Source organism: Doryrhamphus excisus, linkage group LG6, assembly GCF_037039965.1.
Source record: "Doryrhamphus excisus strain RoL-2023G ecotype Guam linkage group LG6, RoL_Dexc_Guam_v1.1, whole genome shotgun sequence".
Classification (NCBI taxonomy): domain Eukaryota; kingdom Metazoa; phylum Chordata; class Actinopteri; order Syngnathiformes; family Syngnathidae; genus Doryrhamphus; species Doryrhamphus excisus.
The window spans coordinates 5681931-5700976 of NC_136362.1; the positions used below are offsets into that span (position 1 = coordinate 5681931).

Below are 19046 nucleotides of genomic sequence, written 5' to 3' on the forward strand. Positions count from 1 at the left end.
AATGTTACATGTTACATAACGAGATAGCCCCTCATTGGTACAGTAGGAGAAAATCACAACGTTTAAATAGCCACTAAACGTTACAAATGACATCACCATGAAAGCACAACGTTACGTTACAAGATAGCCAATAAACGTTACAAATGACATAACCATTTAAAAAAACGTTACGCTACAAGATAGCCGCTAAACGCTACAAATGACATAACCATAAAAACAGGTTATGCTACAAGATAGCCACTAAACGTTACAAATGACATAACAATGAAAGCACAACGTTACGCTACAAAATAGCCACGAAATGTTACAAATGACATAACCATTTAAAAAAACGTTACGCTACAAGATAGCCACTGAACATTACAAATGACATAACAATGAAAGCACAACGTTACGCTACAAGATAGCTGCTAAACGCTACAATTGACGTAACCATAAAAACAAAACGTTACGCTACAAGATAGCCACTAAACGTTACAAATGACATAACCATAAAAAAACGATACGCTACAAGATAGTCACTAAACGTTACAAATGACATAACCATAAAAACAAAACGTTACGCTACAAGATAGACACTAAACGTTACAAATGACATAAGCATAAAAACAAAACGTTACGCTACAAGATAGCCACTGAACGTTACAAATGACATAACCATAAAAAAACGATACGCTACAAGATAGCCACTAAACGTTACAAATGACATAACAATGAAAGCACAACGTTACGCTACAAGATAGCCACTAAACGTTACAAATGACATAACAATGAAAGCACAACGTTACGCTACAAGATAGCCACTAAACGTTACAAATGACATAACAATGAAAGCACAACGTTACGCTACAAGATAGCCACTGAACGTTACAAATGACATAACCATAAAAACAGGTTATGCTACAAGATAGCCACTGAACGTTACAAATGACATAACCATAAAAACAGGTTATGCTACAAGATAGCCACTGAACGTTAGAAATGACATAACCATAAAAACAAAACGTTACGCTACAAGATAGCCACTGAACGTTACAAATGACATAAGCATGATCACTACAACATGTAAGATTTTGGGATATGGAGTAGGAGCTAGCCACTAAACGTTACGTAACGCGCTACAGCAGCAGCAGATTGTGACAGCATGAGAGAACCTCAAGGTGACGAGAGCAGATTAGGGCCATTAAATGTCACGTGACGAGAAAACAACGCTACATTAGATGTTAGAGACGGCGGACAGTCCCTAAACACCACATGACGAGATGGTCACTAAAGGTGACGTTACATTATAAAGTACGTAATAGTACATAGTATACTCATTCAAGTATTCCTATTGTGGTGGGATCTTTTTGCTGCTTTGTGAAATATGAATTGTACCACGTGTGTGCGTGTGTACGTGGGCACGTGAAGGCAGCATAAAAGCATAACAAGCAGCAGAGTTGACTGTGAGCTGAGGGGACGGAAGTGGGACATGCACTGGGGGTGGGGGGGGGGGAGTGCGTGGGGGGGGGTGCTCGTGGATGAAGCCCACTCTTTGTCCTCACGGCTCGACACATTCCAGGACCCGAACCCGCCGGAAGCCGTCATGTGACGGCACGAAGATCTGAGAGTGCAAAAAGTCAATCACGTGACAACTCCAGCCCCGCTTCACGGTCCGGAACACACCCAACGCACACGCGCGCACACGCACGAGCACTCTCCCACCGACGGTTGCGGTGCGTTCAAATGTAAAAGCGATCATCGTCGTCATCATCATCATCATCATCATCATCATGACGGCTGAGGCTCGGCGGCATTGTCAGCCGGAGCGCGTGCGCGTGAAGAGGCTAAAAAAGGCAAAGAAAGAAAAGAAAGAAAAAGAAAGACAAGGAAACTCACATCCTGTCAGCGGGGACGAGCAGGCGGCTGTCCACCATCATGTCGGGCAGGAAGTCCAGACCGTAAGAGGAAGTCATGTCGCCGCGCCGACAACGAGGTTCTCCGGGAGGGTTGGGGTTGGGGGGGGGGGGTGGTGGGGGTCCGGGGTTGGGGGCCGGGGCGGGGGGGGGGGTGGACAGCACAGGTGCAAGAGTCCAGGCGGACCACCGCGGGAAGAAGGAAAAAACACTTTCACATTCTCTTTTCTTCCCGCCCACTCCTCCTCTTCCTCCACCTGGGCAGCCTTCCTCTTCCTCTTCCTCTTCCTCTTGATGATGATGATGTTCCTTGGTCTTCCTGGAGGTCCTCTCCTCTACGCTGCCAGGTGCCGAGTGGCGTGGGGGCGTGGCTCGGCTGCTGCTATTCCAACGGAGGCTCCACCCACCACCATTAGAAGCCCCTCCTCTTTATTCAAATTCCTTCCTTAATCATCCTGAGGGGTCAAACTTCCAGGTTGGCCCACTTCCTCCTCCATTTGGGGTGGGGGGCTTTGTCTCAGGGAGGCGACGTGGGTCCGACAGGAAGAGTTTTTTTTTTTTCCGGAAGCGGCTTTCTTCAGCCTTCCGATTGGCTAACAGCACCTCTTCTCGGTTCTGGAATTTCACCCTCACACCGCGCCTGACGGGATTGTTGTCACCGATAATCTCCTCATTTGCTTCCCACTCCCCCGACTAGTACCCCACCCCCCCCCAAATCCGTCAAACAATTCCGACAATTTGGGAATTTTGGACGGCACCTGAAAAGCTGCGAGAGAAAGGTGAGTCTGTTTTAATGTGCAATTAGCGTCGCGTCGCTTTAATCCGCCGTGAAATACGAGCCTCTGTCGACGTGGTTGGGAAATAATCCGGGGGGGGGGGGGGGGGGGCGTGTAAATAGGTCGTTTAGGGACGCAAACGCAACGCTGGCAGACATGATTGGATATTGCCATCGTGCTAAATGTGTTGTTTACGTTCCGCATGGCTTCACACTGATTGTGTGCCCAAATCAAAGGCTTGTGTTGTGTTCAAAGACCGTTGTTTGGAAAAATGCGACATCTCAGGTGAAGTGGATGCGGGGACACGGCATGCTGCCCTCTGGTGGCTGCTCTAAAAAAACACTACTATTTTTTCTCATGTCCAACCCGAAAGGCATGCTGGGAAACCTGCGTGTACGCTTAAATTACCCAGCATGCCTTGCAGTTTTTAACGTGTATCGTAGTGTGGAATCACACACTTGGAGAGGAAGGACCCCAAAAATCTCACCAGCCACCCGAAACGTGAAAAGACCTCCGTGGCGTCACGGGCGGCCGCTCGGAGCGTGTGCCCGAATACAGTGCACCTTGCTGGGCCACAGCAGGCGGCTCCTCCCCCTCCGGACTCTGGTTCTCCTGATGGTAGTCATGTGCTGGCGCCGATCCGGACAAATCACCAGCTGCTGTTGCTCAAATCCTAATTGTGGGAATGCTGAGAGGAATTTTCATCGATTTATTCCTCCTCCTCTTCTTCTTCTATTTCTTATTCCGCCTCATTTTTGTTTTTGTTGAGCACACTGGGGTCATGTTTGATACCGATATTGAAATATTCCCACATTTAGCGTAATTGATATTTTCAGTGAAAATATCCCTAATGGAAAAATGAATGGGCAAATTAAATGGCGCCCTCTGCTGGTGAAAAGCCACTTGACATTTTCCAAGTGTGTGCTTCCCGACCCAAAGGTTGATCCGCCAGACACAAGTCACCGTGCTCGTATTGCCTCATTGGCGCGGTGGATAAACGGACCAGACAACTCGTTATGATTTCTCCAATGTCTCCAAGCCTACTGGGGTAGGCTCCTTCATACCTGGTGCTAACAGACAGTACACTACGTGGATGGAGTACTTAAGTGTTTGGTCAAGGGGGGTCAAGGGGGGCAACAGTAACCACCAGAAGCTATAGTCCTGGTGTCAGATAAAAACAAGGGAAAAACTAAATGTTATTTCCACGATATTCCGCAGGGCAAATAAAAACCAAATAACAATAATCGGAATGACTGGAAATAATCCACATCATCATGCGAGGCCGGAAAACAACACCTGGATCGTTTAGCAGCGACCGAGTGGGGGAGGGGGGGGGGGCAGACGGAAATAGAAAACAGGAATCTAAATGTGGACTCCGTTCACACGTGAATATTTAATGAGGAGCTCATGAATAATTCAGCGCGGCAAGCAGCAGCGTTTGAGCCTAAGTGGACGAGCGTTTCCTGAGTGGGTGGGGTCAGGCGGCGGGGATGCTGGCACACACTCCGGTACCCTTCCTCTTTGCCCCCCCTGCCCCCCCAGGGTGTCCTTTTAATGGACGGCGCTGGTTGGAACACAGTGCTCCAGTTAGCGATCCCATCCCGACTGCAGCCTGGGAATGACCCGTTTAGCGGCACCGATGCTGGCCTACATTCCGGTCGGAGCCGGCCTGTCCTGAACATGGATTCACCGGGGCGAGGAATCCGTATGCCCATCAAAATGTCCTGCTAGCTTAAAAGCTGATCCAGCGTAATTAGCGGGTTAGCATTAGGAAGTCCACATTGTGACGCTCAAACCCCCACCCCCGTATGAGAAAGTCCAAGAGTGATTACAGCTTAGCGAGTTAGCATAGCAACACCTCCCCCGGCCCCCCCCGCCCCCCCTCCAGGTGAGCAGGGACATGTTTCATCAAGCCAAATGGAGCACATAATGGAATGTTCCATCTTACATGTATCACAATGAGGACCCCCCCCCAGAGCTCCTCCTGCCTGTAAAGTGATTTCTCCTCTCCATGCAAATGGTGGAGGGGGGGGGGGGGGGGGTCTCAGGCCGCCCCACCTGCGGCGCATCGGAGCGCGCTCCAACTGTAATTGGCCGCCGCCGCCGTGCCAGACAGAGACCCTCCATTCATCACGACGCCCCCACCCCCCCCACCTCCATCTTTCTGCCCCTTCGTCGCCAACTCTGACCAATCTCTCCCGCACTTTCCAATCCCCCCCATGCCCCCCCCCTCGCTGATCCTTTTCCTCATTAAAGTGGGAGCCAGGCAGAGGCGGTCACTGCCTCTCATTTATTTTCATTTGAAAGCGGTGCAGCTCCACTGATCCTCTTGGGTGGGGGGGGTGGGGGGGGGGGGCAGGAGAGCGAGCAGGACGCTGTCATTCTGATAACAACACACACACACACACACACACACAAAGGGGGGGCGTGTAGACCCCCGCCTGCAAATAGATGCACTTTCACGCCCATTTCAATTCATTTCACGCACATTCACATTATTTCATATACCTGCAGGCCCCCCCCCATCACCCCCCCCCAACACACCCACCCACCCACCCACAGTCCCCGCCCTTGTTAACTGTCACATGTATGATTGCACGTATTGATCGGGCCTCGTGCAAGCGGCCTAAGCCCTCCGCCCCCCCCCCCCCCCCCCACTTCCTGCCGCTGTGTGTCCATGCATTGTATTAGAGTCATGTCGCAAGCGGCCCCCGCCTGACACCCCCTGATTGAAAAGGTGTTGGGCAGATTAAATCGTTGTAGCGGAGACGAAGGGCCAGCTGGAAGGGAGGGGGACAGTGGTGAGGCTGCAGGGGGGGGGCCCGGGGGCCGATTTAACACCGAGCACTGTAGAGCCATCTGGGGAAATGTGAGGGCGGGGGGGGGGGGGGACTAAACCAACAGGCGTATCGGAAGAATAGTAAAAGGCTAATATTCCCCGCCCCATTAGATAGGAACACTGTGTGTGGGGGGGGGGGCACAGGGGGGGGGGGGGGGGGGGGAGGAAGTAATGCCTGTCCAACCACCAGCTCCAATTTCCATATTTTTGCTGCGCAGCGGTCCATGAACCTTCCACTTAATAGTCCTCAGTCCTCACAGGAAAACCACCAAAGACTCAACTACTGGAACCACCAAAACCCAAGACAAGACCCGAACCGTGACAAGGCCAACAAAGAACTGAATGAGCCAAGACCCTGCAGGGATCCAAGGCCAAGACATCAACAAGATCAGGATGACCAAAAGATGGGGTCAGGTCCAAGGGAAGACCAAGACAGATGGACAAAGACCAGGCCAAGACCAAGGTTAGGTCAGGACAAAGACCAAAAGATGAGTAAGACGAGAGCCAGCGAGAGAAGATGTTGAAAGACCCCCACGTGGTCATGACCAACAAAGAACAAAGACATAAGGATCCAAAGCCAAGGTCCAGACCAGAAATGCCAAGACAACATCAAAACATGACCAAAAGCCGAGGTCAGGACCATGACAAGGTCAAGAAGAGACCAAGATCGTGGAAGAACCTATGGGTACTCCTGACCAAGACCGAGCCAATACAAGACTGGGACGAGAATATAACACAATATGACCAAGACCGGGTCAAGACCAGACGGAAAGACAAGAACCAGAGAGAGAAGATGAGGTTAAGACCCAAACAAGACCAGTGTAAGACCAGTGCCAAGATAAGACCTGACCAGAAAGAGAACCATGTAAGCCAAGACCAGGATGGGACCCAGACAAAGCATGGAAAAGACCAAAACAACATCAAAGTCGGGACCATGACAAAGTCAAGAAGAGACCAAGATCGTGGAAGACCCTATGGGTACTTCTGACCAAGACCGAGCCAATACCAGACCGGGACGAGAATATAACCCAATATAACCAAGACCAGGTCAAGACCAGACGGAAAGACAAGAACCAGAGAGAGAAGATGAGGTTAAGACCCAAACAAGACCGGTGCCAAGATAAGACCCCCACAAGGTTAAGACCAGAAAGAGAACCATGTCAGCCAAGACCAGGATAGGACCCAGACAAAGCCTGGAAAAGGCCAAAACAAAGTCAAGAAGAGACCAAGACCAGAGAAGACACTATGAAAACCCCTGATCAAGACCAGGAGAAGAACAGAAGCAAACATGACCAATACCAGCCCGAGACCGGGTCCAGACTAAAACCCGACCCGGGTCGGATGTTCTGGAACTGAAGGCAAAGCTTTGCTCCCATCCTGCACTTCCTGCCCTGCGACTGACAAATGAAGTCAGTTTTTATTTGTCACCTGATCGCTCGCCGTGCGTTCGATTCCCAGCAGCAAACATCGATAAAATTTGCTTAACGACCCCCAGCACGCCGCTTCTTCATGCTTGCACGCTTATCTCCATCCGGGGCCACGGGAAGCAACCGCGGGGAGTCTGGCGGCAGATTTGGGAACTAAGACGGGATGCAAATGAGAGACCCCCCCTCCCCCAGGCCCCCCCCCCCGGTTGCCTTCATTCCGCCATCATCCCAAACGAGAGGCGACAAAAGCAAAGTGGTGAAATGAAAGAAATAACAAAGACGCAAATTCCGCCTCACTTGGTTGGCTGGGAAAATGTCAAATCCGGCTCCGCTTGGTTGGACGCCTCCGTCCTTAAATCCGGAGTGGCTGGCGTTTACGGCGTTTACGGCGTTTACGGCGTTTACGGCGTTTACGGCGTTTACGGCGTTTACGGCGTTTCTTCCGCGTTCAAAGCCAAAGACGGAAAAGCCTGCTGTTTGTTTCTGTCAAATACCCAAACTCCAAAAGTAGAAGCGGCAAACGTCGGCGTGGAAGCCTGGATGACCGCAACCGTTGCACTTGGCGCCGCTATTAGCGTGTCCGCTATTAGCGTGTCCGCTGGCGTGCGGCGGCCCGCCGTTTGTTGCGAGACGGCAAAATAAATCCCATTTTTATTCACTGAGGGGTTGAAAAGGCGGTGAATCCGTGACACGGAGGAAGAGAATACAAATGATACATATTCATGCACGTGTGGGCGGAATAATACCAAAATGCAAATGAGCTAAAGGGCAAACAAACAAGTGCGCTAACGTCTGCCGGCGGCGGATGTAAACAAATACACCAAAACCCACAAAGACGCTGGACTAGCAAAACGCTGGATGGATCACACGAGACGAGTTAAAAAGTCTGGGACTTAGTAACGGAATCACTCCTTGGGAAATGGAGTTAGTCACCAGGAACGCAACCAGCCTGGGGCCTGCCCCCCTCTACCCAGGTCAGGGGGACTAGCTATTTAGCTTCCTGTGGCCAGCGGTGAGCAGTGGCGACTGGAGCTATGTCCGTATCCTTCACGAAGACATCAGCCATGTTGGCAAAATGACCTGAACGCATCATCACAGCATTCCCTCCCCAGCCGACTGCCACAAGTGAATAGAGTTGGTAACATCATTAGAGCCCATCCAGACATGAGATAGCACCCCCACAGTCACTCCTATTACCCAATATAGTAGAATATATGATATGATATGAGAAAATAAGACATATACGTCATGGTAAATGTGTTTACAACCTTCTAAATATACTAAATATACTTTATTAGAGCCCTCAGGACATGATATAACACCCCTACAATCACCTTTACACTCCTATTACCTAATATAGTAGACATAATATGAGAAAATAAGACATATTAGTCATGGTAAATGTGTTTACAACCTTCTAAATATACTTTTTATACTTTATTAGAGCCCTCAGGACAACATATAACACCCCTACAATCACCTTTACACTCCTATTACCTAATATAGTAGACATAATATGAGAAAATAAGACATATACGTCATGGTAAATGTGTTTACAACCTTCTAAATATACTTTTTATACTTTATTAGAGCCCTCAGGAAAACATATAACACCCCTACAATCACCTTTACACTCCTATTACCTAATATAGTAGACATAATATGAGAAAATAAGACATATACGTCATGGTAAATGTGTTTACAACCTTCTAAATATACTAAATATACTTTATTAGAGCCCTCAGGACATGATATAACACCCCTACAATCACCTTTACACTCCTATTACCTAATATAGTAGGTATAATCATAGAATATTAGACATATTAGACAGAAATAAAGTAATATAGACTCACATGTTAGTAGTTTCTTGTTTTTTTGGACTCGCAACCAATCCAGAATATGAATAAATAAGTAGAGCAGCGTCACAGTTAAATGTGTCCCCAGGGAACCTTAGTGAGCCAACACTGACACCTAGTGGCCAAATCAGAATACAGCACTACATTCACAATTCCAATGTCTCTTCTTCCTTGGATCAGTGGTTCCTGGGATCGGGACTTTGGGGAACTTTGGTTCGAGTCCAGTCTTATGAAGGATTCTTTCCGGTGACCAAAAAGAACCGATTCACATTTGGAATCGTTCAACAAAAACCTTCCTTTTTCCCCCTTTTAGAATCTGGGACTCATTGTTCACCCTGAAAGAGCCGTTCAAAAGACAAGACTTGTTCATGAACACCACATGACCACGGACGCTCCTTCGATCCAGAGAGAAGCCGTGTAGGCTCGAGGAATAGCCCCCCCCACCCCCCCCCCCCCCCCCCCCACAGCCCCGTCTGGCATTGATGCGATCGCACGGGAAGGCTGCTCTCATGCTGGAATGTTTACGGGCCTGATGGAGTCGTCCGGAAGAACCTGAACCGCCGTGCCCCCCCCCACCCCCCCATCATCATGTCGTGTCCTCATGCACTTTTCATGAGGCGTATAAATGATGCATCTCACTGCTAAGTTGTATTGGCTGCTGAAGTCGACCCCCAGCCCCCATCCAGCCCCCATCCAGACCCACTCTTCCACCGCGCACGAGTGCAGCGCTAACAACTATTTCACGTACGCGGGTCGCCCACAAACGGGCGATCTGGAGCATAAGTAGGACGCTAAGCAGAATGGAACCTCATGCGAAGAAGCAGCTCCTGACAGGTCACCCCCCCCCCCATCCCCAGCCCCCCCTGATTAAAAATTCATGGCTGTGTTTATTATGATTTATGCACGTTACGGCGAGCCAGAAAGAAGAAAGGGAATGTTGGAGAACAGCTTCATTAGTGCACGTGGTGAACGTGGGGGGGTGGGGGGGGCATCATTAGAGCGTTTGGCACACACCTGAAGTCGTCCGTCTTGACTCCGGCCAACAGCAGAGATTCTTTTCCACATTTTTCCCAACCCCCCCCCCCCCCCCATTTTAACTAAATTTCCTTTCAAGTTCATGGATTTTGCCCCCCTTCATTTTGCAGAAAATTTCCTTTTTTCCCAGATAAATTCCCTTATATGATCTAATTTTCCCAGAAATTTTCCTTATTTTCCAGGAAATGGTGTTCATTTTTCCCTTTTTTAGCAGAAAATCTCCCTCACGGATTTTCCCAGATAATTGTCCTTATTCGTCCTGGAAATATTTTGGATTTAAATGTCTTCATGCCAAAAATGTTTCCTCATTTTTCCAAAATTTCCCAATTTTTTCCCTACCAAGAAATCATCCCTGACTTTTGGAAGCAAGCTGAAGGAAGGAAGCGCGTGTGACGCGGCGGAGGGAAGGTGGGTGTCAGGCGGGCGGGCGGGCGGGACGCCATCCCATTCCTCGTCTTAATAGCCCATGATCCCGCCGCCGCTAAGCCTCCTGCCGCCGATGACCTCCAGGGAAGATTACGTGTTCGGCGTGGCAGTGGGGAGGAGTTGATTATGAGGAGGTGGCGGCGGCGGCGGCGGCGGCGGCGGCGGCGGTGGCGGCGGCGGCGGGCTTTGTTCTAAGCGCACGCACGTCCGTCCTTGGCGTTGGGGGGCCTGGGGGGGTGTCTTATCTCCCCTGGGGGTGGTGGGGGTCCTTTCCCTCCAGATTGTCTGGGTGACCTTCTGGTTGCCCCTTGTTTCCCGCCAACCCCCCCCTCCCTGTGCCGCCCGTTTACCGTCCCATAATGACTTTGTCAGTGGGCCCCGCCCACTTTGGCGGCCAGATTGCACAATCTTGTATCCGATGCAATTTTTTCTCGGGCCTTCTCTTCCAAAGTGATGAGTCAAGCCTTTTGGCTGCCCCCCCCCCCGGGGCCATGCCAGCAGAGCATGAGAATGAGGATGGGGGGGTTTCCTCCTTCCTTTTATTGAATGGGCCCCACGTGGGCGGCATGGCGAGGAAGGGCGGCCGAAAGACGGCGGGACTTTGACCAACAGTCAAGCGCGCGGCTTCCCTTGCCCTGACGTGACCCCCGCCCCCCCACGCCGCCGCCTCTCCTGTATATTTCCATCCCGCTCGTGTCCCGGCCGCAAAACACGACCCGGTGTGTTGCCGTGACAACGCCCTTACATCATATGCCCTCCCCCCTCCCTCCCGATGTGAAGCCAGCGGGTGCTGACCTTTCGCTGTCGGAGTGTGGGGGGGGGGGGGCGTGCTCGCCGGAAACGACAAATAGGCCGTTAAATTCTGCCTGGTGGGCGGGGCTTAGAAAATGAATTACAGAAAATTACAGAAAATTACAGAAAATTACAGAAAATGATAACCAAGCCTAATTATAATTTTTCAGGAAATTTAAGTGACATTTTTTCCAAAAACAAGAAGGAAAAATGTTGAAATTTTTCAAACAAACTTTTTGAAAACAAAAAAGTACGAAATATTTTCGGCAGAAACAAAGAAAAAGGTGTGACATTTTTTGAATGTCAGGGGGCGGGGGCGGGGGGTGCCGCCGCCCATAAAGTTAACAGACAAATTTGAATTTGGGTCCAAATAATTCCTTTCTTTTGTGGCGGGTTTTTGCCGGATAACAGGTAAGTCCTTCCTGTGATGGGCGGCTTTACGACACCTGGGCCCACTCATTTGCATTTACTGACATTTTCCCGCCTTCCATTAGGCGGGAAAGCGGCCGTTATGGGCGGAGGAGAGAAGGAGCGGCGAGGGAAGGAGCCCCCCCCCCCCCAAACAATAGGCGGCGTAGACGAGCACGCTGGCGGCTCATTAACGGCTGCTGTATTTTTACATCTGACGCTCCGTGGCGTTGAGGGGTGGGGGGGGTGGGGGGGTTGTTGATGTTTCTGCCGCTTCCTCTTTTGTGACGATTCCGACTTCATTAGAATCGTAATGAACATCGGCGAGGCCCGTACATTACGCACAAACAAATCAATTCACCGCTGCGCCGGCGTCACATGACGATGAAATGAAAGCATCGTTTGTCATCGGCGGAACGCCATGATGGACGGACACACGCAGGCGCGACATCGCCGCCATGTTAACACCCGACACAAGTGTCGGAATGTGTGTGCGTGTGTCGCGCTCCGCCGGCGTGATGATGTTCCCGTGTGTAGCGAGACTCGCTAATTGGCTCACCTGTCTCTCAGCCATCTGGAGTCCCACCGCAAAAAAAACACAAACGCACCATAGCACACACACACGCACACACACACACACACACACACACACACACACACACACACAGGTGTCAATGCAAATGATACAAATGATAAAAAAACAAAAAGCTATTTTTTTTCCACACGCTGTTGTGGGATTCGTTTTCCGGGTTTGCTTGCAGCAGCAGAGCCATCAACAACAACAACAACACAATGGGAATTTTGGGAACGTCATTGGGATATTTGTCCCAATTCCCATGCTGTCTGCCGGGGCCATCCATTACGGAAAACAACATACCGGAAAACTGCACGCTTTTCTTCTTTGTTTTAGCTCTCACACACGCTCACAAACACACACGTGGGGGGGGGGGGGTGTGATCAGGACCGCTGACCTGGAAATCATTGGGAGCCGGGAGAATAAACACTATTACACACACACACACACACACACACACACACACACACACACACACCTGACAGCTTATGGAAGAGCATCACTCCTTCGGTCTTTCACAAAAAGGAGGGACATTTGGCGGACAATCTACAGGAAAAATAAGGAAGATTTTCTGAGAAACAAATATTTCATCTGGGGAGAAATATGAAAAAACAGGAAAAAATAGCAAAAATTTCTAAAACTAAAGCAAAACTATCAGCAAAAAAGAGAGGAAAAAATGAAAAACATTTGGAACATCTGGAATTAGAATATTTTTGGCAGAAGTAAAGGAAACTGAGGGAATTCTCCCAGGAAAAACAGGGACATTTTCAGGAAAAAACATCAACAAAATGTAAGGGGAAATGAAATAAAATTGGGGAAATTTCCCAGAAAAATACCAGATATTTTTGTCAAGGACAATGAAATAAGGAAAAGGAAACTTGTGTGTGTGTGTGTGTGGGGGGGGGGGGGGGGGGGGGGGGTGGGGGGCACAATTTTGGCAGAACTAAGGAAAAATGAGGACGATTATTAAATAAATATTTAAAAAAAGGGAAATTATCTAGAAAAATAAGGACAATTATCAGTTTAAAAAATATATATATAATAAGGTAAAATGACAGAAACATCCAGAAAAATGAAGAATATTTTTAGCAAAATATAAAAAAATTAGGAAAATTTTCAGGATAAATAAAGACAATTTGCTGCAAAAATAAAAAATTAAAACTTAATTAGATACAATTTTGAAAATTTCCCAGAAGGGATATTTTTTCCCCAAAAATTAGGAAAGATAATAAAGTAAAATTATGTAAAAAAAAAAAAAAAGACAAATTTTCTCCCAAAATAATAAAAAAATGTGAAAAAAAGAATGTGTCATTTGTAGACAAATCAGGGCCATTTTCTGCAAAAAGGAAAAAGTAGAATAAAAAATAAGGGACATTAATCCTAAAAATAGGGGCTATTTTCACGCACACACACACACACCTGGCAGCGTTGTTCTTATTGAAGAGCATCACTCCTTCATTCATTTACGAGATGGCATGACAACACGTGAAGGTCGTCGCCATGGTGACGCCTTCACGGCGGGTCAACACGTGTGCACGCACACACACGTCACCGAGGAACCGCACAATGGGGACGCCGTGCCCCGGGAGGCTGAGCCGAGCTGAGCCGAACGCACGTGCGTGACAGCGGAAATAAAAGGCGAATCCCAGCCAACATTCCTGCTCTTCAACGCTCGGGAATTCCGTTTTTCCTGCTGAGCAAGCAGGCAGCCTTTCCACGGATGCCGGGGGATCAATTAGAGGCCAGGAATGCCCGGGACTGTCACGCCCGCCCGCCCGCCGCGCTCATACATATGCAGAGGAGGCGGGGCCACCGAGCCCGCTTGTCACACGGCGAGCGGGGAGGCAATAAGGGACGCAGCGTACCGGGACGCCACATTGGGAGTATCCCTGTAATTACGCTCTCGGCTGTCTGGAAACAGGAAGTGTGTGTGTGCGATGCTCCGACACACACACACACACACACACACACACACACACACCTGCTGTACTGCCAAAGAGGAAGTTGAGGCCTTCTGGGTGTTGTTGTATCGCTTCCTCATGTGTGCCTGTCGTATTCATACGCTAATCAACACTAACGTAACGTGTGCACGTGTGTGCACGTGTGTGCGTGTGCACGTGTGTGCGTTCATGAGTGGCCCCCGAGAGGTAGCTTTGCCGCTACCGCCAATAATCAGCCGCGTGGCTTCAAAGCACACACGCCCACCATTCATCCCCTTTGGTCTGTACTTCCTGTCTAAGCCCCGCCCCCATTAAGCGCTTCCCCTTCATCCTCCCGACGCTGGCTGGCACAACGAGGACGCATTGTGGGTCTCGTAATGAGCATGTGCGAAAAGGACGGGCGTCAGGGAGGAAGTGGGACACAAATGACGTCAAGAAGGACGCAGACACCGCCCCTAGCGGACGCCCGTGGTATTGCAGCTTCATACAAACGTTCCTCGTATATATCCATTTTTATTTCCTGGAAAAATAAGAAATAATTTGCTACATTTCCTGAAAAGTTGAACAGAAAAAGTCAGAAAAGTAGGGGACCCTTATCCAGGAAAACGGCAACTGGAAATATTGGGAAATGACAAACATGTCCAGGAAAAATTCAGGAAAATTGGGTAAAAAAAAGCAAAAATAAGGAAGATTTACTGGAAAGTAAAATGGAGTAAAATAAGAACAAAGAGTTATTAGCAAAAATTAAGGAAAACATCAGGAACATTTCCAAGAAGAAATGGAGGGACATTTATCCTAAAAATCAGGATAAGTCACCCGTCCGTTATTTTATTTGTGTGCTTTTATTTTGAAGACCACGCTGACATCCTGTTCTGCTGTCATGTGATGACGTGTGAGCTATAAGACGGAATCAAATGGAAGCAACACGGCTGCTCGGGGGGGCTAAGATTGACAGCATGCAAACGCCATCGTCATCATCACCATCTCCTCCTCATCATCATGATGAGGAAGGTGCAGCTCTGTGAAACGGAAAGCAGGAAGTGGCTTACCTTTGTATCGGTCCCGACAGGTCGTTGGCGTCCTGCCTGCAACACACACAAAAAACACGCATGACGAACGTGACATCATGCGTGAACATGCTTGTCTTCGTTTGACTCGCAGGCCAGCTGGAGCCTATCCCAGCTTAGCATCATAATGCTAGCACCTATCATAATAGTGTCTACTTATGAAGATGAATGAAGAAATGCTACTATGCCAATGTTAGCATGCTAACACCTAGCATGATAGCCTTAAATGTCTGCTTAAGGTTATATCCACAAAATTTGCAAGCATGCTAACAATGCTAACATGCTAACATTGGCATGCTAACAATGTTAGTGTGCCAATGTTAGCATGCTAGCAATGCTAAAATGCTAACATTAGTATGCCAACACCCAGCATGATACCATTAAATGTCTGCTAAAAGTTAATATCCGTATATAAAAATTGAAAAACAATTTAGTATGCTTATGTTAGCATACTAACAATACCAACATTGCCATGTTAGCATCTACCATAAAAGTAAGTACCAATGAAAATGGCTATAATTGCTAGTATGCTAATGTCAGCATGCTATCAATGCTAACATTAACATACTTACAACATAGCGGCCAATATCTGCTTAATATCTATGAAAATTGGAAACATTTAAAGTGAGCTAATGTTAGCATCAAAAATGACAACGTGCGTGCTAACACCGAGCATAATCGTGTGTACCTATGAAAATGCATCAAAATGCTAGTATGCTCATGTTAGCATGATAACAGAGCGGGGCAGCATCAAATATCTCCTTAAGTTAATATCCACAAAAATTGGAAAATATTCCACTATGCTAATATTAGCATGTTAGCATGCAGGTTTTTTTGGTGCACAGTTCAGACAGTATTAATGGAGCAGAAGAAGATATCATAAAAAAAATAAATAATACATTTGGAACAATAGTATGGGCTACCGTGCTTTGCTTGCAGGCCCATGATGATTGTAAAAAAAAATAATAATAATAATAGTAAAAGTAATAATAATAATGACAATAATAATAATAATAATAATAAAATAATAATAATAATAAGAATAGTAATAAAATAAGAATAATAATAATAACAATACACTATATAATAATAATAAAATAACAACAACAACAACAATAATAATAATAATAATAATAGTAAAAGTAATAATAATAATGACAATAATAATAATAAAAAATAATAAAATAATAATAATAATATGAATAGTAATAAAATAATAATAACAATACACTATATAATAATAACAAAATAACAATAATAACAATAATAACAACAACAATAATAATAATAATAATAATAATAATAATAATAATAATAATAACAACAATAATAATAATAATAATAATAATAATAACACGTCTGGTACGTGTCATCACGTTGCCATGAAAGTACACATGCACGGACGCATGCGCACGTGAGGATGGTAAATTGGTGTTTGTCCTTGGAAAGCGTGGAGAAGCTCCTTCCATCCACCGGGTTTTCTCTCCATAATTCCCTGCTCTTCCTTCCTCCTCTCAGCCTCTTCTTCTACAGCATGTAAATAAATTGGTCCCCTGGTGCACGCACACACACACACACACACACACACACACACACACACACGCACACACACACACACACACACACACTTGGAGAGCTGCACCAAATTAGCTGAGGTTTTGTGTGACAGAGGTAAATAAAATAATAAATGAACAATGCACTCATTAATAACCCATGTGAGCATGAGTGTGTGTGTGTGTGTGTGTGTGTGTGTGTGTGCACGTGTGTGTGTGTTTATGCACGTGTGTGCGCCTCTTCTACGCAGCAGCCAATCACAGCAGCTCTTTGCATTTCAAAGACCCACGCTTGTCTGTTTCATCCGTGGCCACACAACACTCGTCTTCTTCTTATGTCGTCCGCAACGCACACGCATGTGCACACGCACACACACGCACACACGCACGTGCACGTCACTTTATTCCCAGATTCCCTAAATATACTGTATTGCAGGCAGCATCCAATGACAACACAATGACTGGCGACTCGGCTACCATGACGTCCAAGCTAGCCGACTACGTTGCAGGTGTCGTCTCGCCACACTGGGAGTCCCAAGGCGGACCCCTAAAGGGGGTGGATGCTAGCACGCGGGCATCAAAGTGGTGTCAAATAAACCATCTCAGCCTGGCCTAAAGGACTTGATCTCCAAGGCCTCTGACATGTGATGTACTCTTTCCTGATCCTATCCATCCTGGTCACTCCCATCCTCATCTCTGCTACCTCCAGTTCTGCTTCCTGTCTGCAGACCACCACGGCTCGTATGCCTTTCCTTTCCTTGTAGCTGAAAGTCTTCTGTCAGGCTATCTGACACTTTTCTCCACCCGTTCCCGTTGAAAATCAATCCTGTTATAATAAATGAAGAAATTTTAAAATTCCAATCTATATTTTAAAATAGGTCAAATGTTACAAATTGGGTGTAATGCCATTAAAAAATAAAACTACAAATAAAAATGGGCTGTACCAAGTGGTGTAAAATGAAAACATGAATAACATTGTACAGAAAATCAATATTTTTTTAAATAAAAATACAATTAAAAAAGTGGAATAGGTAAATAATAATAAAGGAAATTTGTGTAATTATATATTTTTTTATAAAATAAAAAAATAAAAATAAGTGTAAAATAAATACATAATAATAATAATAATTTCTAAAATAAAAATAACATTTAACAAAGGAAAACTAAATCAACAAAACATATTTTGGGTGTAATTAAATGAATTTAATTTGGTAACATTAATGGTACCAAGTGGTGTAAAAGTAAAAAAAAGTAAATAAAAATATATGAAAATATAATAAGTTGGTTGGCAGCGTGGCCGCTAGCAGGCCGGTGGCCGACCTTTGAACTTTGGGCCATAAGAAGCTAGCACCGGCGTTGCGATCAGCAAGGAGAGTGACCTCTGACCCTCTACTCTCGTGTGCGGGCGTCGACGCCACAAGACCACCGACCCAAACGTTGGACTTGTAGAAAAGGTGCGCTAATAAAGAAATGTTGGCACAGCTCAGGCCGCCAAATGTCAGGCGCTAATCCCTAAAAAAGTGCCAGACTCCACGCTAATCCCCGCCAGAGAAGAGCGGGCGGCGCGGCGGCCACATGACGTCTCAGATTTACGGCGACGAGCGAGGCAATAAAGCCGCGCGCATCAGCGGCAAATGGATGCGATGACAAGGCGTCACATTAAAGTCGAGTCTGCTGTCCGTCAACGTGACAAAACGCCTCCTTGCCGCGCGTCAAGGCGCCGCTCGGTGCGTCGCTAACAACGTGCGATCCCTATCACCGAGACGCAGTCGGCCCTTTCTGAGCCCGTTTGTCACACAAAGATTGAAGGCTAACGTTAGCGCCTCATCGATGCTCATTAGCACCCAAACGCAGCCATGGACTTGTTCAGGCTGCTAATACAAAAAAAAGGCTGCTAATACACTTCCTGCTAGTCGCACGCCGATTAGCGCTGACACGTAACAAAGCATAGTATAGCATGGCATAGCATAGCATAGCATAGCATAGCATAGCATAGCATAGCATAGCCTGGCATGGCATAGCATAGCATAGCATAGCATAGCATAGCATAGCATGGCATGGCATGGCATGGCATGGCATGGCATAGCATAGCATAGCATAGCCTGGCATGGCATGGCATAGCATAGCATAGCCTAGCATGGCATAGCATGGCATAGCATAGCATAGCATAGCATAGCATAGCATAGCATAGCATAGCATAGCATAGCATAGCATAGCATAGCATAGAATAGCATAGAATAGCATGCCCTCCTATTTTCCTAGAAATTAGTCTCTTCCCTTCACCCATTTTTCTTCATTTCCTGAAAAATGCTTCCCTCTTTTTCCTGAAAATTCCTGTCATTTCCATTGTTCTTTCTTTCCCCACAAAATGTGTCCTTCTTCCCTGGAAAATGTTCCTTGAATTTTCCCTTATTTTCCTGTCAAATGTCCCGGGATTTCCTGAAAGTTCAAAAGG

The 19046-nt window shown here is 47.0% G+C and overlaps 1 protein-coding gene across 11 annotated transcripts in view; it reads right to left on the reverse strand.

Annotated features, from left to right (window-relative positions):
- The window catches only part of celf2 (cugbp, Elav-like family member 2), a 124028-nt gene that overhangs the window by 61763 nt on the left and 43219 nt on the right, over positions 1 to 19046 (reverse strand). For 10 of the 11 annotated variants that reach the window (XM_078791246.1, XM_058069384.2, XM_058069387.2 and 7 more), the window contains exon 2: positions 15021 to 15056. Coding sequence is in view for 10 of the 11 variants with exons in the window: in XM_058069384.2 (XP_057925367.1) it covers positions 15021 to 15056 (36 nt within the window). In the remaining variant the exon portion in view is untranslated. Of the gene's footprint in view, positions 1 to 1878; positions 2352 to 15020; positions 15057 to 19046 lie in introns of those variants that run through there. The other variant, XM_058069386.2, reaches the window with a different exon arrangement.